This window comes from Pleurodeles waltl, chromosome 4_1 (assembly GCF_031143425.1).
Source record: "Pleurodeles waltl isolate 20211129_DDA chromosome 4_1, aPleWal1.hap1.20221129, whole genome shotgun sequence".
Taxonomy (NCBI): Eukaryota; Metazoa; Chordata; class Amphibia; order Caudata; family Salamandridae; genus Pleurodeles; species Pleurodeles waltl.
In genome coordinates this window covers 521,760,759-521,785,721 of record NC_090442.1, presented here as the reverse complement: position 1 = coordinate 521,785,721, position 24,963 = coordinate 521,760,759, and the positions used below count along the sequence as shown (strand labels likewise).

At 43.6% G+C, this 24,963-nt stretch overlaps 1 protein-coding gene across 7 annotated transcripts in view; it reads left to right on the top strand.

The window, feature by feature from the left end:
* PPHLN1 (periphilin 1) overlaps positions 1–24,963 on the top strand; it is a 427,069-nt gene that overhangs the window by 934 nt on the left and 401,172 nt on the right. For 4 of the 7 annotated variants that reach the window (XM_069228844.1, XM_069228840.1, XM_069228838.1 and 1 more), the window contains exon 2: positions 21,502–21,599. In XM_069228844.1, the coding sequence (XP_069084945.1) occupies position 21,599 (1 nt within the window). In that variant the 5' untranslated portion in view covers positions 21,502–21,598. Of the gene's footprint in view, positions 1–21,331; positions 21,416–21,501; positions 21,600–24,963 lie in introns of all 7 variants that reach the window. The other 3 variants (XM_069228841.1, XM_069228843.1, XM_069228839.1) reach the window with 1 other exon arrangement.

Below are 24,963 nucleotides of genomic sequence, written 5' to 3'. Positions count from 1 at the left end.
TTTGAAGGTGATCCTCTTGTTGACGGGGAGCCAGTGTAGGTCTCTGTGGTGGGCTGAGATGTGTTTGTGGCGTGGGATGTTGAGCATGAGGCGTGCGAGGCGTTCGGAATACGTTGAAGTTTCCTCTGGAGCTTGGCCGTTGTTCCTGCATAGAGTCCGTTGCCGTAGTTCAGTCTGCTGCTGACGAGGGTGTGGGTGACCATTCTGGTTTCGATGGGGATCCATCTGAAGGTCTTGCGAAGCATGTGGAGTGTGTTGAAACATGAGGATGAAACCGCGTTGACTTGCTGGGTCATGGTGAGCAATGAGCCTAGTATGAAGCCAAGTTTGCGTGCATGGGAGTTGGTGCGGTTCCTAGGGTGGCTGGCCACCAGGAGTTGTCCCATGCTGAGCGGTTGGAGCCGAGGATGAGGATCTCGGTCTTATCCGAGTTCAGTTTGAGGCGGCTTATCTCCATCAGGTTGGTGATGGCATGCAGTCCGTTGTGGAGATTGATTTTAGCGGTGGCGGGGTCCTTGGTGAGTGAGATTAGATTGAGATTGTAATATAGGTGTCCTCAGGATCTACGTTCTTGATAAACAAATGATTTTTTTTTTCAACCCTAAGAGTAGATGCTGCTGCTTCACTGGCACACTTCCTGCTGAACAGTTTGGAACACAACACATTTTCATCCAGAACCTAAAACACCAGCATGGAAACATACAGTGTAATGAACATCTTAACATTGATGCCAATATTCAGACAAGCACCACACACATTCCTTTCCGTACAATGTATCCAAGGCAGTGTCAATAATATAATTGTTTGGAAATGGACTATAAAATAAAAAAAGTGTAATTCTAAGTGAATCCACCTGCCTACTAAAACTGTCAAGATACCCAATAATAACAGACGTAATTTGTTTTTGTTTCTGTGTATTGATCCTACTGATATCTTGCCCCTTTTTATTGTTAGAATCTTTAGCTCGTACTGTTGGACTGAAATCCTCAGCTGCCACAGTTAACCTTACCCGGAACAGGCTAGAGAGTTTCACAACCTGACTTTTCCCTTCCGTGCAATCTTCATTTCTTTTACATACATTTTCCATAACTTCCTTCTCATTCTCAAGATTCAGATTTTATTGCTTTTTCACCTCTTTCCTCACTTCACACTTGCAAATAAGACAACTAGCTCATGTGCCACAGTGTACCATCACTTACTAGGGCATAATTACACAAATCTTTTCCATATTCAGCACCCTTCTAAACATAGATGCTATTTCTTAGGCTGCAGCCTACCAGATAGCGCAGCTGTCTGGTTTGCTAAAGACATCTTGGGGACATTCAGAAAGCTGACCTAGAAATACATTCTGCCCCTTGCTCTTGCCATTGGCTTTGCGGCATGTAATTCACATTTTCTTGCTTTCCATTTTGCTGGTTTAGTTTTAGGCTGTCCAGCTTGAGTTCGTACCTTCCCTTGCCCAAACCTTATTTACAGTATCCTTCCGAGAGCCTCCTTTCTGTAACCTGGGGTGTACGAAAGAGTTTTTTTCTAGCGCACAACATTTAAATTAACTGTGTGAGTATTTCAGAATATACCAGAATTAAGAACAAATTTTTTGTTATTTCTTTAATGTGCTGGAAAAAAGTACGTTAATATAATCAAAAGAAATCATTACACTAGGCAATGCAGTTTCCATACATTTTTGTACTGTATTGTTTTAGTAGTAAAACTATCTCTGTGCAAACGAAATGGTCATTTCAATTGAAAATGTGTTGTCTGTAATGGTTGTGTGGTACCTCACCACTCTATGCCACTCAACTCCACTTTACACTATTCCACACCCCTGCAGTCTGCACCGCTCCATTCTATTGTACTACACTCTACGCCACTTCAAGCTACACCTCTCTACCCCGTAAAACTCTACTGTATGCCAATGCACTCTTTGCCACTGTACTCCACACCACTGCACTCTTTGCCTCTGCACATTACACCACTTCAGTCTAGGCCACAACAGTCTACTCTGCACAGCTCACCTCTACGCCACTCCACTCTAAGCCCCTACACTCTATGTCAATACACTCTACACCAATGCACTTTACTCTGTAACACTGAACTCTATACCAGCACTCTACCCCAATCCACTGTACACCAATGTACATTGCACCACTGCACTCTATGCACTACACTCTATACCATTTTATGCCTTTACACTCTATGCCACTTTACACAACTGCCTTCTACCCTGCACTACTCCACTCTGCGCCACTCCACTCTATGCTACTGCACTGTATGTCACTCAACTCTTAACCATTGCACTCTACACAGCTGCACTCTGTCACTGCACTGTACTTCACTGCACACTACTCTGCATTACTGTACTCTGCATCACTCTACTGCACTGTACATCACTGCATTCTGACACTTTACTCTGCAACACTACACTCTACACCACTTTACTTTGCCCTATTCCACTCTACCCCACAGCACTCTAATCCAATGCACTCTATGGCTCTATACTTTAATCTGCACCACTCTGTGGTACTTCCCTCTGCACCACTCTATGGCACTGCAGTGTATGCCACTCAACTCTACTGTGCACAATACGCCTTAGCACTCTTTGCTACTCAACTCTACTCTGCGTCCTTGCCCTCTGTATCACTCAGCTAAACTCCACTTCACTCTACGCCACTGTACCCTGCGCCACTCTACTTTTTGCCACTCCACTCTGCACCACTGCACTCTACTATGCACCACTCTAGTCTACGTCGCTGCATGGTATGCTGCTGAATTCAATGGCACTGCACTCTACGCCACTATACTCTGTAACACTCTAGGTCAATGCACTCTACACCAGTCCACCGTACTCTATGCCACTCCAGGACTCGAAAGATCATAAAAATGTTACTAGACCTGCAGGTCGAGTAACTTAAATAATGTACTCGACCCAACTGAAATGTACTTGACCCGTAAACGGATCTCAAATTTTGTGATCCTTGGCAAATAGTTTACAGAATCCCCTTTTTCTTAATTCTCACATATGATTTACCTTAAAATATGTGAGCTCAACATTTCCACAGTACAATAAAACCTCTTTTGTTTGATTAAGTAGACTCACGTTTGCTGCATGCATCACAAGAACCTAGCCCACATAACCTAGGACTTGTTTTAGTTTACTAACAACATTGCCACCAGGGCAGGAGTGTTTCTCAGTTTGTTTAACCACTCAATTTTAATAAATATATTACTAAACCATGATGTGGTAACATATTGTCATCTACACACAGTAGCTTTCCAAGAAATGCCCAAAAACCTCTCCACTTACTTGCAGCTTTACTGATAAAACTATATAGTGTATTAACAATCTGTGAAAATTGGGTTTCAGAAAACGTATCCTTTGCACATCACCATGTAAAGTATTCTGATTTGTTTTCATCCTGTTAAAATATGTTTTCATCACACAGAAATATAGAAAAGGGTTTTCGCAACTACTGAAATATATTTTGAAATGTGTGCTCAGTTGACTTAGGCCCTCATTCCAACCCTGGCGGTCGCCGGAAGCACCGCCAACAGGCTGGCGGTGCTTCATATGGCATTCCCGTCGCCCAGCCGGGTCCAGCGGTTTCCTGCCGGATTACCCCCGGCTGGGAGAATCCTCCATGGCGGCGCTGCAAGCAGCGCCGCCATGGGGATTCCGACCCCCTTCCCGCCAGCCTGTTTCTGGCGGTTTTCACTGCCAGAAACAGAATGGCGGGAACGGGTGTCGTGGGCAGTAGGTCACACAGTTCACCTTACAAAGTCCTGGAGCTCTGCAGTCAGAAGGAAAATTAATTGTAAGAAAAACTGACTTTTGTCCTCTGTCTGTGAACACAGAGCAAATGTGGTATAAGAAGAAGTTTTAAAGGCATCTTTTATTGCCCATTCACTTTTCAACTGAACAGAACACCTGTTCAGTGTCAACTTGCCAGAAAGTACGAGTAAGTATTAAAAAATAGCTCGACCTGATCAAATAAGACTTGCCAATGCGAGTGGTCGAGTGGATTTTTTGAGCCCTGCACTCCAGTGTATGCCACTCTATACGACTCCACACTACACTTCAGTACACAACACTCTCTGCCACTACACTCTACAACAATAATCCACTCTTTGCCATTCCACTCTGGCACTCCATGCCACTCTCCTCTACACCACTAACTTTTAGCCATGCTGAACAGCAGCCACACACTTGCGTAGGCGAGACCTAATGGCTTTGCCAGTGCTTGTCTATTCTGTAGGAAGGATTTCAAAGTGGCGTGGGCTCTCGCCCATCTTTAGCACACTTTTTAAAGTTGTCCCCACAGATACTTCCCATTTGTGAATCTGTGATTTTACAGAGCTGATATATGTATGTTTCCTTTAACTGCCATCTCGCCAGGAGTAGTTCCCCAAAACGCTGCTTCACACCACAACCAAGAAAAGTTCGGAGCTGAAAAACTGATCTCAAGTGAACCCAAGGAACATTAATCACAGAATTATTCTGAAGTGTTGCATAGTGAAAGTGTTTTGAATTTTTTTTTGTTACTTTTATTTTTTAAGTGTTTTAGAAACAAGCATTTGCAAAGCCAATAGCTTATCACTCACTTTATAAATGTGAAACATATTGGCCTTGCCGATTCTTGTCTAACCTTAGCATGTTTCTTAACTTCATCCCACTACACTACTTTCAGCGTGCCTAGTTTCATAACATGCTTTTCATTATCATAAGCTTTATAAAATTACTGTGCCATCTTACAACACCCTAAATTGTCCTACCTGGCATTATCTCTAAAGGGACTGAATCCTGTAACCTCAGTCAGTGTATGTCCACACCATTTTCCACAATCCAACTTCCTAATTCAAGTTATTGCTCTTTGCCAACAGTAAGATGCCCTTAACTACTCTGTCTGTTGAACCTTTCGATTCTATCATTACTAAAGTGGATGGTACTCTGGCTTGTTATTGTGTGTGATGCCATTCCTCTTTAACAATTTTTCCAGTCATTCTGCTTTACATTGTGAACCATTTTCGCTCCCGATACTTTTGAGCACGCACTCTGTCAACCTGTTAAAAAAACAAAACATGTAACGTCCACCTTGGTTACCTCTTCCAACTCCTCCCACTTTGAAAAGTGATCTGTTAAAAGAATGAGGTATTTCCAATAAATGTTGTTTTCCAGCACGGGTTCCATTACATCAGTCCCTTGCTTTTTCCCGCAACGTACTCTGGCAAGTCATAGTACATAACTGAGGTGTGAATGTTTTCAGAGTCTTTCCCAAATTAACACAATTCACACAATTCCTTACTTTCCTCTCTATCTTCACATATAGTTGCTGATGACCAAAACAATACCTTAAGTCTTAGTTTTAACCCCCTAAGTGTCCCTTATGACAAACATCAACATTTTACCTTTAAGACTATCCAGAGGCGTAATCCCTCCACCTTAGATTGACAGTTTATCTTCACCTTTCACAGCCAGCTCATTCCTTATCTTCAAAATGTACTCACACCCTTTCACATTTCTTTCCTAGTCAGCCTTCCTTTAAGCATTTCTTTGAGCTTGACATTTTCTTTGTATCCCAAGCTTTACATTTTTTTGGTATCCCAACGTCCACTCCTCACATTGAATTGCCTTTAAATTTGTGTTTCATAATCTCATTTATTTAGCACTTTTACAAGAAGCACCTTTCTATTAAAAAGAACATCGGTCATCTAGTTTTTAACCCTGGGCACATACTGCAAACTTTGTAAAGACATGGACAGTAGTGCAATATGTGGCAATGCATTGAGCGTTCCATCAGCAGTGAGTGTCCTCGTGAGGGGTTTGTGATCACTCACAGCGTTGGTATTCCCCTGATAAATTGGTAGTAGTAATACAACCCTCATGCACACACTCCAACTTCTCCCTTTCAAATACAGAACAGTGCTCCTCAGTTGGGGTTTAGGAACACAAACTGAATTCAATCACATCTCCTGTCTCTTATTAAAGTGAGCACAGCTCCAAACCTTTTCCAACTTGCATCTACAATTACAGTTCTTTCTGCCAGAAGGTCAAATCATTGTGGCAAACACTTTTCTACAAACATCTTTTATAGTACAGAAATTCTTCTGACATTCTTGAGACCATACAGATTTGACCTTGTTTTTCATGAATTGTCTAATGCTTTTGGTGTTTGCATGCACATTTTTATATACATTTTTAATAAAATTCTGCTGAGGCCAAACAGGCTGTCACATCTTTACTTTTGGATGCGGCGCCCTCTTGGTTGCTTCTTTTAATTCTTTTGTTTGACTTAATTCCTTAACATCCAACCTCACTCCCCAAGTAAGTCACATAGGCCCTCATTCTGACCCTGGCGGTCGGCGGAGAGACGGCGGTCGGACCGCGAACAGACCGGCGGTATTAAAAATGGCATTCTGACCGCGGCGGTCCCCGCCGCGACCGACCGCTACTTCTCCACTCCGACCGCCACGGCGGTCATGACCGCGGGGCTGGAGTTTGCGCACTCCGGCCCGGCGGTCGTCCCAAGACCGCCAAGGGTATTATGACCCTGCCTACCGCCGCGGTTTCTTGCGGGCGGGAACCGCCGTGCGAACCATGGCGGTAAGCACTATCGGGGCCAGGGAATTCCTTCCCTGGCACTGATAGGGGTCTCCCCCACCCCCCACTACCCACCCGAGTCCTCCCCCCACACCCTCCACCCCCCTGCCACCCCCCAGAGGTGGTACGAACCCCCTCCCCACCCCCACCCCGACATGCACATACATGTACCCCGACATGCACACACCCCCAACATGCACATATACACACCCCCTACACACACATACACAACGGGGACACATACCCGCACACATACATGCCGACATGCGCACCTGCCGAACAGCACACATTACCCATAGACACAGCACCACCCCCCGCCCGCATACACGCACTCACACACCCCCTCTACACACTCACACGCACACCCCCATGCACGCCCACATCACACAACACCCCCCCACCCCCTCCCCTCACGGACGATCAACTTACCTTGTGCGTTGGTCCTCCGGGAGGCGACGGGAGCCATAGGGACGTGACCGCCAACAGAAGACCGCCAACAGAAGACCGCCACACAGAAATGTGGGTCGTAATTCTGTGGGCGGTGTTCTGCTGGCGTGGCGGTGGAGGTTGACCAGTCTCCACTTTCCCGCCGACCGCCAGTCTGGCTGCTGGCGGTTTTCCGGCGGAACGCTCCCAGCGGTCAGAATGCGCACAGCGGCACACCGCCGCGGTCGGCGGTCTTCACCGCGGCGGTAACTCGGCGATCTTGCGAAAAGACCGCCAAGGTCAGAATGAGGGCCATTGTGTACTGCAAATTATCACTCAGATGTCAACCTTTTGTTTTCCAAGATTTTCAAAAAGTCATCAATCGCATAACATGCGCTGCTTTGGTTCTTCTCATAATAAGGATACAATGATAGCATATTGAAAAAACGTAACTTCCAGCGCTCTCTTTAAATATTTTGTGTATTAATTCTTGCAATACTGCCGGCTCTCTAATCTTTGGGTGTAAGGCACCGGAGGATATGCTACTCACTGATTGACTGGGGTGAACCAATGAATACCCCTTGTTCTAGACAACTCCTTGACTTCAACAAGGGAAATGTACCAATCAATATATTCTAACTAAGGCGACTTCGATCCACACAGAGTCTTGCTTTCCCTTTAGCCCATCTTGCCACATACAGAGGGACTATCCAATCTGATTACTCTAGAGATTGTATAATTCAAGCCTCCTGTAATTTGTGCACCTCTTGGGCGATCTCCTCTGTAACTGCCATTCAAATGCTTCTGACCTTGTGTATGCATGACCCTGTATCCTGTATAAACCCAGCCTTGGGTGAAAAACCATTAAATCTCCCAATGCCGCAATAAAATACCTTAGAAACTATATCATTACTCTCTGATCAGTAACATCACTTTCTGTAACACTTGTTCAAGACTGTTGGGATCAAGTATGATGTGAGGTGTTCCCTGATTTCCTCCCTCCCACAACCCCCTCAAATTTAGGAACAAATGGTCCTTTTTCTGCATTGTATAGTGTGTTATTATCTTTCTTCTACTCTGCTCTTAATTTTAAATATCAATAGCCTGTCCCTAAGTATGTCAGCGGGTTCTCCTTTGAGACCTTCTGGTCTGATAGAAAATGACTCTAATTTGTCCCCTAGAGTCTCAGCACACTTTTCCTTAAACACTTCCATGTTAATTATAGTATACTGTGACCCTGAGTCAGCTAGAATGTTTAACTTGACTCCCCTCCATTATCATGTCACAGAATATTTTTTTTGTTAACACACCATCTTCCTCCAAAACTCTCCCCTCAGCATCAACACAATCACAATCCTTTAATAAATCACATCACTTTCTGAAGAACTGCTGTGTAGTTATTCGGATACATCATTTTCTACACACCCTTTCAAAATATCATATAGCATCACACCCTGAACACTTTAGGTGTATAGCTGGGCATTTCCTACTGTATATAAGGTGGTCTGCGCTACCAGAGCTGTAACACTTGCTGCATGTGTCTCTTTTGCTTCGCCAGTCTCCTCCATTGTTCTTGTTTCACGTCACAACAGCTTCCTCATATCGTATATCTGTTCTGTCCCATATTTTTGTATTGTTTTTGTTTACATTCCTTTCCTGGTCTTACCTTATCAATTGCTTCCTTACTGCCTGCACCACTACTGTCCTGCACTGCCTTGACACATCTCTCAATTGTTTCAGCTTTGTGTAATGTGGCCATCTCTTCTTTCAAAGCTGACACACTGTTCATCCACAGGCTAGCTTGAATAATCGGGTTATTAAAATAAGTAATAATTTGATCTCTTGTAAATTAATCTTGCAGGATCCAGAACAACATGTAATGGCTAATTTGTTTAAGGCTGATACATAGTTATATGTTTCCCCAGACTTCCCTTACCTTCTTAGCTATGCATAGAACAGGTAAATATTATATGTCCAAGTTATCTGTTGCATTCATAAACTCATCTCCATGTCCAGCAGGTCTTTGATTTTCCTCCACTTCACCATATATCCTACCCACAGGAACCATGGAGTGCAAGATCATCTTTTTTTCCCCCCATATTTCAAGACCTCTTCAAATGTTTAAATGTAATTTAAAAAAATAGTTCTTCCATTCTTGCCATTTTATAACAGGTTCTTCTTGCGAGGGAAGGAATGCTTGTGGTGGAGACACATTTAAAACTTGAGAAGTGCTCCTGCTTTTAGAAACTTGTATTGCCTGAAACGATGAAGCTCTAAGAATAATCAAAGTTGTATTATTTTTTAACACTTATTCATTGCCATTTCAGAGATCATAGTTGTATAGTTTACACTGACATTAGTTTGACACACCAGTGGGATTGCAGCCGTCACATAGCCTAAAGATTTTCAGAAGCATCTCTTTCTTGAGTGTACTATTTTAGCACTCTTTGTAAACCAGTGCACTTGTGTGGTAATAAAGGGTCATGGGTGTAAGCACATCTACAGGATGAGTTAATGCCACCTAACAAAGTAAAAAATTAAAATCTTGATTACAGTCAACTGAAAGACTAATGATGTCCTTATGTGCTGACAGTCCCTGGGGGTGAAAGATGAAGTATGAAGCAGGGTAGTGTATGAAGGGGTCCTCGTCCGTGGCATGGGGAGGCGCAGGGGAGAGCCCCAGCTGAATGGGGTAGAGAAACATTGCTACACCACTCTCAGGGTACTAACATCACAACATACCGGGGACAGCTCACCTCAGCCTGTCCCACCCACGGGTCTCCCGGGTTTGACAGTCACTCATTGATGTGGTGGGGGGAGGAGGAGGGGTGTCTGGTTCTTCTCCATATGTGTGCCTTGCATCTACCCCTGACCCACTGTCCACTTCTTCTATGGAGACACCCTCCGATCCCTCGGATTCCCAATCATCCACTACCTCTGTCCACAGAGGCACGATGGACCGCTGTCTGACTCCTTGCCCCTCTTCCTGCTGTAGCGCCCTTTCCTCTGCTCGTGCCCATTATGTGATCTCTTTCGTCCACGTCTCAAGTCTAGGGCCCATGAGTGACTTCCATACCAAGGCTATTCTCCATTTGGCCCGGGCCAGATCTACAAATCTATTTCCCACTTTCTGGGGGCCTGGCTGAGAAAGAGGCCAAGCAAGCAAACTGCAGGGGTGTTATTGAGGGACCTTTGTAGTGTCTGGTTCAATCTTGTTATAACGTCATCTTAAACCTAGCAAGCCAGATGCACCATAGGTCAGGTGGCCAAAATCAGAATTTATAGCTGTGCAACGGGTCATCCCTTGGGGCCTCCCCCATAAATAGCACCGATCCTGGGATGTGTGGCTTGTGCAGCCATCATGGCAGACATGTCTAGACAAGCTCCACACTTCAGCCTGCTTATCCGACATTCTCCTGACGGGAGCTCGTCATCTAAGGACAGGAGTCTCTCCATCCCCACGTCCCCCGCACTGCTGCCATACAAAATTGCAACTGGGAGGATAGCAGTGACGGTATTGATGCCCATGGTTGATGTGGCCTGAGGACAGGCCTGCAGCCTCTGTATTGCAGTATTTGACAGGAGATGCCAAGCTATAGCGAATAAGAAAGTGAGCCCCTGGTCATATCACTGAGCTGCTGGGACGCGAGGCTCTGTGCCACGGTGCCCCTGTGAAGCAAAGCTTGCCTCGCTGCCTAAACTTGGACGGCCGAAGTGTGGCCTACTAGCGGAGCACGAACCCTGGTTTTTGGAAGGGAGCTGTGGCTGTGGGATCCCGTTGGCCGGTTGTGACAACCTGTACGCCACCAGGAAGAGCCGCATGCAGGAGGAACTTACCGGACCTGAGCTCTGGGGAAAAGATATTGGATTACCCCCTATGGTCCCTTCTTTACTGCTCACAACTGCAGAGAGATACCGTACCGTGGGCCCCCCCCCCCCGTCTGACGTGCTGTCGCTGCCCGCTCCTGACTCCGAGTGCAGATGTAACACGTATGGGGTATCACTGAGAAGATGCGCTGCTCCTTTAGGCCTGATACCTGCTAGAAGCTGACACGGTGACGTCCCCTGCTCCTCAGCTTGGACCTAATGAGGGATCACTTTCTTGACACTGCTCCTAATTACCTGTACCACCATGCACTGTTCAAGACAACTATTAATGCTTCCACCCTGAACAACAAAGAAATTAGCTCAGTGGGTAGTAGTTATTGCTCCTGCTATAGCCATCCTTTATTATATAATCTGACTTGATTCACATGATCCGCTGGCATATGTACAGCCAGGGCTGCCTGTGCTACTACGTCGCAGTACTCTAAATGGCACAAGTAAGTGGGCCCACTCGGCATCTCACACCCCAGAAACCATCAAGTAGTGACGAGAACTGTGGTCACTGACGACTGTTGCGCTCTTTGGGTGCAGATAACAGGAGCAGCGCGTCAAGGATCGCTGAAAGGAAAGCGTATCTTATTCCTGGGAGTGACCTGGAGTAAATGTGGAGGGTGACCATCTTCAGCTGAGCACCTGCCAGGCCACTAGACAAACTGTTCCAGCGCTCATGGTCAGGGATGCACTTGCTGCTGTGCCTGGGGGCTGAGGTGGGGCGGGCAAGAGGGCTCTCTCCAACAGGAGTATTCTCTTAACTGATGCATTCCCCTACATGTAACATGCACAGGGCTGCTCATGCTACTGCGCCTAAGGAATTGAATGGTGTTGGCAAGTGGGCACTCTCCTCAGTGAGAGTCCTGACGACTGCTGCATTGGGACCGTGGAGTTCATTGACAATTGTCCTATAATCTGTGTCAGTATGTATTTCATTACTCCTGGTATGGAGCATGTGAGCAATTATTACTGATGCGCTCTTGGAGAATTAGCACTGATCGAATTGCTGTGTCTCTCACACTGCTTGGAAAAGACAGGAGAGCCCCAGGTGATGGCGCTGTGCTGTATCAGACTGATCTGCCGGGGTACTGTGCCATGGGGCATCCACAAGCGACACAACAGGGTGCCTCCTCGAGACCTTCCACTGATCATGACAGACGGCCGGGTGGTGTCGGTCCTTTGGGTGAATCAGCTCCCCCGCTCTCCATCAGCGACAAACTGGATTCTGTTCTTGCAGCGGAGAAGAAGATTGGTACCGCACTGGAGACCACACGTACATCGCTGGAAAGTAAAATAGATGCAGTAATGACAGACCTGACACTCCTGCATGCATATCACTGCAAACTGGCAGTCAGAGTCCATACCGCAGAACTGACCATTGCAGAGCTTCAACTGAAAACTATCTACATTGGCTCATCCATGCACCTGATGGCGGAGTGAGTGGAGGTACTGGAGTGCCATGTGGAGAATGGGGAATGACGCATACCCCATAACAATATATACGCGTAGTGGGACTACCGGAGGGAGTGGAAGGATCAGATTACGTTGCATGTATAGAGCAGTGGTTAAAGTGGCTGCTGCCTCAAGGCAGTTTTTCAACATTTTTCTCAGTGGACCATGCCTACCGAGTTCCAGCATGCAGGCCACCACCAGGTGCTAACCCTAGACCATTCTTATTTCGCTTATTACACAACAGAGACAGGGATGCTGTTTTGTATGAGGCACGCCAACTGCAGGAGATTGTGGTGGACAATGCAAAGGTACTGCTTTTCCCGGACTACACTGTAATGGTGCACAAACAATGCAGCTAAGGAGCTAAGTAAGGACTTGCAGTCGAGCGTTGATTCTGCGAGCTAGACATCTGATATGCTCTCCTGTTTTCAGTGTGAGTGGATTGCGGCAGAGGGTAAGACGCACTTCTTCAACATGCCTTGAAGATGCATGGGACTGGCTGTAGGCGATGGGACACTCTGCTGCTGACTGTACTGTGCGACCCAAACACAGCGACAGAAGAGGGGACAGTTCTGAGAAGACACGACAAATGATAAGACCATGATACTCTGCTCAGATGGGGGCTGCATCCACCTGGAGAAAGTCAAACATGAAAGACAACAGGCTTCACAGAATGCTGTGGCAATCCGGAAGCAAGACAGAGGCTCGGAATTAGAGGACAAAACTGACAAATCCATCAGCATTGATGGCCCTTCAACCATGCAGCCCTCTAAGGCGGACTCATCAAAGCTACCTGAAGTCACGCCGTAAATATCTGATGAACTTATCTGAAGACTAGAGTGACTAGCTACCTCAGCCTCCTATTCCAGGTATGTCTGTGGGAACATGCACTGATATGTTCCTCTCTTGCAGTGTAAAATTCATCTGTTTCCTTCTCTTGCAGGGGCAGGGATCAACGGAGTGGGGCCGACACCTGGCCAGATGGTGGTAATCTTTCCTGCCCTCACCAATACATTGGCGGACTGATAGTTCAAGATCTGCCATTTGTATGGTGTCCTAAAAGTGACTTATAGACAATGCGAGGTGCTCCCTCATTGGCTGCCTAGCCTTCTCCCATGAGTCCTAGGACTGATTGACTCTTGCTGAGGTGGTTTTATTAATTGTTTTGGGTGGAGATAGGTTGTCCCTCTGCTCTTTTGGTATTCATGTTCTTCTGTTTAGGATTAAAATGTTTTTAGTGGTGACCCATGATACCCCCTCATTAACAGAGACATATCCAGATTAGAGCACACATTGCTGGACCTGAAAACGCAGATGGCTAGAAACCCCAGTGTTGTAGAGGGGCTGGCAAACGAATGGAGCAAACACGCGATGTCTAAACTATATTGCACACTCAGCCTGCACAAATGCCACAGGGGACAAAGCCGGATGACTTTTGGTGTGACTTATTCGCCAGGAACATCCTCAAAGGCCTATAGCAACAGAACGTTCTGCAACGGGTTCACTCCTTTACCCCCAGCGCACTAAACACAGCGAGCTTACGTGCCACTATACCCTGGTGTACCAGTCATCAACGATTGCGAACTCAAGCGCCTGCGATTCACGCTTGCTACTCTGACACTGCCACACAGTACCATGGACCAGCAAGCAGTACTAGATTGCCCTGTTATGTTGGTAGAAATTAAAGATGCAATCAAAGCTTTGGGTACTGGCAGATCCCCAAGACCTGAAGGTTTAATGGTGGAGCTACACAAAGCTAATGCATCTCACTTGGCTCCACACTTGTTGGCAATGTACAATGAGGACTTTTCTATCTGCACTCTATCTGCCTCGCAGAGAGAGGCAACAGCCATCTCTTTACCTAGACCCATTAAAGACACTGTGCTTGTTAGTTCCTACAGACTGTTAGCATTACTCAACACTGATTGTAAGGTCCTGGCAAAGATACTTGCGGATAGACTGGCACCACTGGTCCAATCTCTGGTTCATACAGACCAAAACGGGTTTGTCCCCACACATAACACCTTCCTGAATTTGTGCATTTTGTTTTTTCTTTTTCTTTTTTTTTAAAAAAAGAGTTATGCCTTATGCTTACCAAACATGGCCCTGGGCTGGTTGTTTGGTCTTAATTCTTAAAAAGGCCTTTGATTCATTGGAGTGGAGGCGTCTTTTTGCTGTGCTATCCCGATATAGCATATGCCACTGTTTCCTCCGACTAGTAAAACTCTTATACTCTTATACACTGGTCCTCTAATTAGGGTCAGAACGGGGCCCCTTCTATTTATTTAGGGTCTAATTAGGGTCAGAACGGAGCCCCTTCTATCGGATACCATAGGCCTACACAGAGGGACGAGACAGGGCTGCCCGTGGTCACTCCTGCTGTTTTCACTGGCGATTGAAGCACTAGTGCTGTCAGTGCATCTTGATGGGGCACAATGGGGTATCCCATTGGGTGATGGAATACATGTAATCTCTATATGCAGATGACATGTTATTATATAACAAGGACACGCACAAGATTTCTACCACGATTGCTTCACTACTAGCCCACTTTGCCACCATTTCCGGATTGCGTGTAAACCGGACATAGTCTTATCTATTCCCCTTTCTTCCTGATCTCCCCGATCCATGCTTCATTCTAGATGGGACACAACTGGAATGGCTGTGACACACATTCCAATATTTGAGGGTTCGGGTATACAAATCAATGACTGATCTGTTTGAAGGCAATATCACTTGTTCAGTAACATCTCTGCTAGCCTAAATGGCATTTTGATGCACGCTGGCGTTGGTGGAGAGAGTGGCTTTATTGAAGATGGTGGTCTTACTTCGCCTTTTGTAATTCTTTACCAATCTGCACATCTACATTCCTGTTGCATTTTTCTGTGCTCTTAATCAACAGATCCGAGAATTCATTTGGAATAAGTCGAGATGCAGGGTAGCCTGATGAAACTCTATTTGCCCACAGACACGGGAGGTCTAGCTGCTCCTCACTTTGAGCAATACTACCTTGCGGCCCTAGTCCCCCCCCACCCCCAGTCAAGTTTTGCTTCAAAATTCATTACTCTCCACACTTAGACACCACTGAGGAGACATGACCACAGAACTGCCTCTCCCGGTCCGATTCCTACACGTGATGGGTAAGGGCAGTTGCCTCATACACTGGTTCTTGATTTCACTCTGCTCTCATACTGTGCCATAGCTCCTCCCTCCCTGGCAGTGCTGGGAGGTGGAATTAACGCGTCCTTGCACTGAGAAGGAGGGGGCTGCCTTATTAGAAGGGCCAAAATACATGCTGCGCAATGCCTGATTTTAAACTTATTCAGTTTATATAGTTCATACTGCTTATCTTACGCCTACTAACATCAATAGATTTTAGGATAAAGAAGATACAGCCGGCCCCCATTGCAATCAGGTAGATGCTGATTTGCTACATATGCTTTGGTCCTGCCCCCATTTGCGTACATATTTGTCTGGTATCACATCAAGCTTAACTGCCTGCACTGAATGCCCAGATTTGCTTAAATGGGAAATATACCTACTAGGATTTTATCCTCGGAGCAAGAAACATAGGCTTACTTCCTGCTTTTTGGTCTTGGGGTTCATAGTAGCTAAATGTCTCATAACCTGCAGATGGAAATTTTATAAGTCAGAATGCAGTCAAAATTTAAAAAAAGACAAACTCTGTCTCTGAACTTAGAGCAAATGTAACAAGAACAAGATTTAAAGGCCTCTTTATCGCTCCTTTACTTTCTGACTGAACAGAACACCTTTTTTTTTGTCAACTTAGGTCCTAAAATAGCTTGAGCTGCTAAAATATGACTCGCAGCAAGTGGGCGAGTAGATATTTGGGTATTTGGTCCATGCTCCACAGAAAAGACAAACAGACGAGGACAGAGGAAGAGAAATCAGAAACACCTCAGGAAATGATTCACAATGACCGATAAGAGTGACCAGCAAGCCAAGAAATGGTAGCTAATGGGCATGCTGTAAGTCCCTTTTAAGATTTCTTTTTTTTAGGTTACAAGAGGTTTTGCAAGTGCTTTGCACGTGAAACCTAAAAAGTGCTACCACCCATTATGAAACAGAGAATATTCTGGGATATTGTGAGGAATCTGCTCCCCCAAACATAATACTTAATATGGAATATATATATTCCCAATTGACTTATACAACTCCCTTGTTCCTTGCACACCACATTCGGTATGACTACAGAACTTTGTAAGCAGGTTTTGTAGCAAATGATCAGTGCTGAAAAGGTGAAGATTCCAGTGAATCCATGGTCATCTTTTGCCTGTCGCCAGCTAACTTCGGGACAAAAATTAAACGAACAGCTAACAAAATCATGTCCCTGGAAATTCCCTGTGGCTTAAAAGTACTGCTTCAGCTTTTTGAGATTTCTCAACAAAATGCTGTTTATCACCAGTCAAATAACCAAATGGAAGGAGACCCATCAACCCAAGGTAGAAACAGTTGTGAAACATGTCTTCTTGCCAAGAATGCAGCCATGTCTGTTTGAGTCACTAGTGCCTTTTACTAGTTCTTGTGCCAGCTCAGACCCTGTGCTCTCAGAATATGTTTCGTAGTGAGTACTGAGGAAGAACAGTTCATCTTGGTGTTTGGTAGAGTTGTAAAACCTCAGATTGTGGAATGACTTCCTTGTCAATGAACACTGTGCAGTGGCACAGCAAATTCCATTTTATCTCTAATTCTTACAGTGCAAGATACTTCCCAGACTGATATTTGCTTTCCCGATTGCTTCTGGCAGTCAAGGACCCAATGTCTTGTTAAAATGTTGTGAACAGTGGCACTTCTCCTTCTTGCTTGCAGTTTCCTTAGTTTTTCCTGCGCTGTAAAATCTGTCATAACAGTTGCGTTGTGGCCTTTTTCGGTACATCCCCAGGAGTTGTATTTGTACCAGACGTCTAAAGATCAGGTCTTAAATACACTAACCTTTTGAACCTGTACAGGGTATTCCTGATGTTTCTCAGGACCTGGCACAGTGTTGGTTGGTTAGTAGAAATCTTGTCTTTAGAACATTCATAATGCCCCATGATGTGAACATCTGAGAGAGGTAACACTGTCAATATACCTTTCGACTATCTTTTTGTAATCCGTAGGACTCGAGAACACCCTTCAAGGATAAAAGTAGCATCCAGAATCTAGTTGCCAAACAAAATTTGCCACAAAGTATTTCCAGAGAGGGCCTTTGGAGGGGGTTCAAGCTGTGACAGTTTGCTGAGACATTTGCAAATATGACATATCTTTAAAGCATTGATTTTGCTATCTGTCTGCAGGAACACTGTTTTGTTTGATTTTTTTTTTGTATGGGTACACTTCCTGACTCGTGTACTGCGAATCATTTCTTGGTGTTGGGTTTTCGGTTTGACAGATGGTGTCCCACCTTTTTTATATTTAATCTTTTCTGTTCTTCTACCTCAACCGGATCTGGGTACTTTTTGCTGCCTTTGTTGTGCCTCTATTTCTGTTTCTTTTTCATTATTTTATTCACTTCCTTCAGAATGGTCTCTCTCGTTGTCCTTTTTCCTAAGGAGCTCCATAAACGCTTTCTTCAGGGTTGAATGTTATGCTACATAGTTAGGTATACCGCAGCTGTAGATGACCCAAAAATGGTGTAATGCAGTGTGTGCCTTTATATGTAGGTGGTCATTTTGACCTTGGTGGTCTTTTGACCACCAGAGTAAATGTGGCGGTCCCACCACCCACAGCCTGGCAGCACTGCCACCCTCCACATCTCCAGTCATCTCGCATGGCGGTCGGAACCACCAGACCTGAGATGATCATCTCCAACACAGCAGTCCACAAAAGACCGCCAGCGGTATTAGGAGCCAGCTTTCCACCATGGTTTCCGTGGCGGTAGCACCACCACGAAAACCCTGGTGGAAAGGCTACCGGTGACCAGGAATTCTTTCCTGTCACCGGTAGACAGCTCCCCACCTTCCCCCAGCAAGCACTATATCCCCCCTACTCCCTCTTCAGCTATAGTGCCCACCACCCCCCTCCCTGCATACACGACCACAGACACCCACATGCACCACACATACACGCATCCACTCACACATTCACAGCAACATTCATACATGCATTCAAACATGCATACTCCTGCTCATCCAAACATGCATACACACTTGCATTCAGACACGCATACAACCACGCATACACACATTCATGCAGACACACAGACACCACACACTCACACAAGCACACACAGCACCCATCACCCTACCACCCTCCTCCCCTGTCGGATGATAACCTTACCTACTCCGGAGAGAAGGTCGTCTGGCAGGGAACAGGAAGTGGCGCTTCCACCGTCGGCAACGCCCCGCCAGCAGAGCACCACCAGGCCGTATTATGGCCCATGATATAGTGGGCGGTGTTGTACTGGCAGGGTGAGGCCGGTGGGGGAAGCGCCAGAAAGCCTCCGCCTGCCAGCACGACTACTGCCAGATTTCCACCAAAAGTGTGGCAGAACTCCGGCAGTACCCTTAATATGGTGGGCGGGAGACTGCCGGTACTGGCGGTCTCCTGGCGCCCGCTGCTTTGGCAGTCTTCATGGAAGACTGCCAAAGTCGTAACGAGGGCCATAGTCTTCAGAGCTGGTTTCTTTCGATGCCTCTCATACTATTTTAAATTAGTATTCTTAATCCCCAACAATTAAACCAGTAAGGCATCTTTGTCCTGTAATTTCCTTAGATAGCCTTTAGGGTCTGATGATCTATTGTGAAAGTGATGTTATATTTCTATCTCACACAACAGTATATGGTATTGCTAATTTTGCTGACTCTTGTTCTGCTTTTGCTGTTGCATGAGCTTCTTCCCAGTTTCATTTCAAAGTTGGCCAAATGTTCTGTAGACACTTTATTGAACTCATTTAATGCTTTGCCCTCTTTTGTGGCTTCCTCACTGTTGTATTTATAATTAAAACTCCCTTTGTCTAGAAAATAACTGGCAATGCCCAGGAATGATCTCCTGCCTGATAGGTCCACTGTTATAGACATCCTTCCACATGTCTTGATTTTCTCAGGATCTGGTTTAATTCACTTATTTATAATTAAAACCCAAAGAATTTCATTTCGTGTTTGTTGAGTTCATATTTTACAGGATCTTGGTTGTGTTTCTCTTTTAGGAGTACAGTGCACACTTCATTTAGTGTCAGGTCTTGCACCTTTTGATTGACAGTAGCACTTTGGTGCTGTAATTGCAGCAGTCCTTGACAGTGTTCATTCTTCAAGTTTCCTGTGAAATCTGAAGAGTGGTTGCCTTGCGAAAGTTGAGATATTCTGAGTGGAGTAGTATTAGATGAGCTAAGAATGTGGTGATCTAGCATAACTGGGGTTTCAGCTGTAGTTGATAATACTTTTTAAAATAAAAATCAGATTTGGAGAAAAAAGAAAGCTCTATTCAGGTTTCTGGTTATCGGTTGACAAATTGACAGTCTAATATTTACAGAGATACAAATCTTGCTTGTGTATTTCTTGGGTTCAGCCGCTCCAAAAACTCAAGACTGAAGAAGGTTTTGACTATTGCCTGCATAAAAGTAAACTGGAGCCACAATAAATAGCCCGCTTTGGTAATGGAAAAAGTATACATTAAGAAGTAACAGAAAAATGTATTAAGTCAGGAAGAAATTGTATTACTACAGAACTTCAAAAGTATTAATTCTCACCTTCAAACTTCTGAAGTCTTCCAAAAAAAAAGAAATAAAAATGTTTATCCTTCCGACCCAAAAATTATAGTTGCACAAAAATAGGATACGAAGGGATCAGGAAAATAGTAAACAGGGGAAAAGAAATTGGGATAGAAGAGTTAAAATTGGTGTAAGGGAGGTGAAAGACTAAAATAGAGACAAAAGGGATGGGGTTTTTAAAATGTCAAAAATGTGAAAGAAAATGGATATGAATGTGGGAAGAACCTGAACTGTTACAAAAAGACATAAAGACAAAAAGTAAAAAATTCAAAGTAATACCAATGAGAAGTAATACATTTGAAAAAGCAAGGTGTAGCTCATGAAAGCGGTTGAAATTAAGACAAATAGAGACGAAATCTACACAATGTAAATGTAATGTATCATTAAGACATTACTGAGAGAGGCTCCTCGTCCTCACCATATCAAATTCTTGGGAGTTGTACTAAGAGAGCTACATGCTAATAGGAGGATACACCAGGCAGAGAATTGCTGTAATTTCCACACCCCTTTCCTTTTCTTTCATTCACTATTCCCAGCCCTCACACCCACCCAACCCCTTTGTGTCACTTAATTACACATCAAAGTACTGGTGTGATAACTTTGGTTAGGAATATGGATGTGTATTATACAATTTTTAATTTTTATTTAGATTTTGTGTGAAAAAAGTGTTTTAATCTATTGTTTTCACTCACCCCATGACGTATGCTCACCCACGGAGACAGTCACTCCTCACTACTGTTTGCAAAGATCAGTTTTGGAAATTTAAATTCATAAATAGCCTAAGATGCAATATTAAACTTGCTGCTCAGTGCTTTGTTTAGGTATAAAAGAAACCTCTGGAATTTCCTTTCTGATTTATCTTCTGTTACAACAGTTGGTAGCGTCAAAAAATTGAATACAGTATATTTTGTGAATACAGCTGAATAACATTTCTGCATCATTACTTTAAATTGTGTGTTTTTATAATGAAATGGCTTGTTGGCCAAATCTTGCATGTACAATTGTTCCTTAGTCTAACCCCCTTCTTTGCCTAAAATGACCCAACCCCATTGACATTAGCCACACAGTCTTCACTCACTCTATTATTGGAGCAAAGAACCCAATTTAGCAGAACCAGATCTTTGCTACTTCAACGCAAATTTGGTTAATTGTCCAAAAGTTACGAATAATTCAAACATGCATTTAATGTGAACTTGTCAACTCAACCTTAACTACAGAGTATATATTGCTCCTTTTTATTGAATGGAGTTAAATCTATGTTCTTTGTTCTCCAGCTCTTGTGTGACACATCCAAAGACAACACATGTGGTAGCTTTCAAAGAAAGAGTGATCAACATCATGTATACCTTAGTTGACAGGTAAAGAATGAGTCTAAAGAGTGATCCGTTGTCCTTAGTCTCAGTGTGTATTTTTGATTTAATGGATTTATACTTCTGCTTCACAGGTACTGGGCTGGGTTTGTCATTTACCATCACTGAAGCCTTTCTGCTGAAGAGCTGAATCCATTGTAACACTTCTTGCCGTCCGCAAACTCAGAAACCAGTAGGTATTTGAGAGTGTATTGCTTTTAGCTTGTTACATTTTTTTTTTTTACAATCTCTGTCTAGCTCTGGACATTTGCCACATATTATTAAGGTAATCATTGTGCTAATAATTGATAATCAGTCATTAAAAATCAGTTTGTCAGCCCCCACTTTGAACCTTGTATTTTAAAGCATATGCTGTACAATCTAATAAACTAGATTTGACAGTTCATCTTCTACAAAATTTGGTGTCCTACATAGCTGCCATAGATACATAACTTGACAATATTAATACTTTTGTTGAATGGGCTAGAGACAAAGTAAATTTAATATAAATATCTATAATTTCAGTTCTGTACTAGTTACATTAAGCACTTTTCATGAAACTTTGCAATTAGTAATCAAGGACCTAAAAGGAAATCTACATCCTATAGCTGGTCAAGTTATTCTATGTCTGGTTGCGTAAAGTACCAGCCATCAACCTTGTCTCAGTCAATCTACGGGGAAATTTAGAACTAGCGGATAGATGTTCCATTTTCAAAAACTGTGCCTCAACTTTTTGCTAGTGGAATCTGACTTTGAGATTCAACCTATTCACTACTATTTTGGTTCACAAAATACTGAATTGGTGTGGGTCGCAGACAACCCGCCTAATGAAAATTAATTATGCAGCTTGCAATTTATGGTCCATTACAGTTGGCTTCAAGCACAGGGATGGTGGGCTGCACAGATCAGCAGACTGCCATCCCCATGATTGCTTGTCATAACTTTTTTTTAAAGCAGCCACTTCAAAAAAATACATTTATAATTTTGAAAAACGACTCTTTCAGTGTGATTTGGCAGTGGTCCTCTGAACATGAAGCTTAACTGGAGCTCGTAAGCAACTTCTGTTCCTTCTGTATTAGTTCACTGACCCAAATACGATGTCAGTCTCGCAGTTCCCACTAGGTCACAGTGATCCTTCATTGCTGGAACACAGCAGGTCTTGAAAAATCGTTGCTATATTTAGCTGATTGAGTGTTTTTTTTTTTGTTGGGATCATGATATTCTATGTTTCCTGAAATGTGAGCTGTGTATGCTGTATTCCTCTCCTGGAGTTTCAGGTTTTTTCAAGACCCTTCAAGAAAGTTTAGGAGACTCATGGGAGGATTATCATATTATATTTCTTACAAGCTGTTATTCTTGAAAATAAATTCATGCCTCTTCATGACCTGTCAACGCAGGGACTTGAGCTGGTAAGGGAAGTTGCTACTGATCTGGTGTTTTGCTTTCCTTTAGTCAGTCTTTATTTTAGTACTCTAATAACGAGTATAGGAGCTGCCACTGACAAAATGCTATAAACCCTGAACAAATTAAGTACAGATTATTTGTCACATTGGATTTTATAATTTTGTTCTCCCTTTTAAGAACTCTTCTGTGTTACAAAGCAGGAACAAGCTTGGTAAAGGTGCCCTAAATCTGTTACTGTAATTTCAGATTACACATTCATATCTCTGCCATTGTTGTGGTTTTGGCATTTTGATCAGGGCAGAGAAATCACCATCTCCAACTGATAACACTTAATTGCTCTGTTAAAAGCAACGTATCTTACAATGCTTTATGTCGTTTGGGGAGGGGTAATTAAACAGAATTGAATACTCTGTGGTCGAGTTGGGTAAGCTTAGGCTTTGTTAATGCCCCTCTGAGGAAGCGATAGTAAGAGTGTCAGCAATACAGTAAAACTGATCTGGTCTACTAGTGCTGCTTCGAGAAATGCTGGCATATTAATATGTAGGAAAATTCAACTGCTGAGTCAAGTGTTAGTTAAAAAAAACCTAGGTCTCTTCTCCTTACAGAGAACAAATCTTTGTATCAATGTATGTGGTCTTTACAAAGCATGAATAAAGGAAGCAGAGCTCTGTGCAGGGTTGATGGCAGCGATGCAATCAGAATGTGAATCTAAGTGATGGGGCTGGGCTCAGGGTTGGAGAGTAGGCATTTTACTATGTTGTGATGCAGTGCCCTTTAAAGAGATTTCATTTAAGCTCTTTTGTAAAATGAAAAAGGCTGAGACAGTCTTGAAGGATATAGGGACAAAGTTTTAGTTCCTGAATGTGCAGTTGGAGAAGTCAGAACTGCATTGGCTCATAAGGGGCTATGGCGTAATGCCATTGATTATGTTCAACAATAAACACCAGTCTTACAAATCCCTAATCTGTGTATTTCACCTAGTTTAGTCATAGATTCAAACTTAATTGGGGAAATATCAAGTATTGAAGGAAACAAATGACTATTTTGACACTTTTTCTTTGATATTGTTAATAAATGACTGTCCTATTCAGAAATATGGCTCCTCTGGTGCTGCCCAAGTTACCACCTAGGGCCTCTTGTCATCATGGAACATCATACTCAAAGGGAACTAGTGCTTAATTAGAACAGGTCTGTATAACTTGGACAGGTTCCCAGCACCTTTACAACTCCTGTGTCTGCATGCCTTTTAAAGAAGAGATTAGCATGTTTCGTTGGTGTGGAGATCTCCTTAGCTCATGCCGTTCACTTTCATTTTATCCTCTCTTGGATCTGTTTTGTGCATTGACGTGACTTCTGCTTCATGAAAAATAGGAAGCCATTGTTTATAAGGGATGTACTACATGTGCAGGTATGAAGAGGCTTCTCCATCAGCTTCTTATTGAGCTATTGGATGCCATTTGAGGAACAGCAAAACCTTCCCAGAAATATTTTACTGGAGTTTTTCAGCTAATACGCCAAATCATTGACTAGAATATCCGCTACCAATATAGGTGCATAATGAGCAGGTCATATAGTTTCAAACTAGACAGGGTCAACACAATGTTTCAGAATTTTGAGGTGAACATTTATTTTGTACTTTTTGGCTGTATAAAAATGAAGCCCAAATCATCTGCATCCTCAGGAGTTTGCAACGAAAACTTTATATGATGTTTGTTATGTTCGTTTTAACCTTTGCTGGACTTGTTCATAAATCCTGTGAGTGTTGCATTCTTCTTTGCAAAGAATCTCACAGTCGTTGTTTTGGAGTAGAGTTTAGAACTTTATTTGTTCCTCTGTGGATGAACTCTACTGTTCTTTCGTAGTGGTGTCTGCTTCTGTTGTGAGTGACTTCTCTTACTATACTGTTGTTGGTGGTTCATTACATGATTTATCTGCTATACTTTCTGCCTCTAAAGAAAGATAAAGCACCCATTTTCAATGTCCACCTACTAAAGAAGGTAGTCGCTTGTTTCAGAGTTTGCAGAAATGTTTTAGCAATGGCATTGCAATAACTTTTCCCATTGTCTCCTAACCAGAGGAGGTGAGATCCAGAAACCTATGAGGTAAAAGAATGCGTTAAATTCATTGGCATCCATTAATTACTATTATTTTGT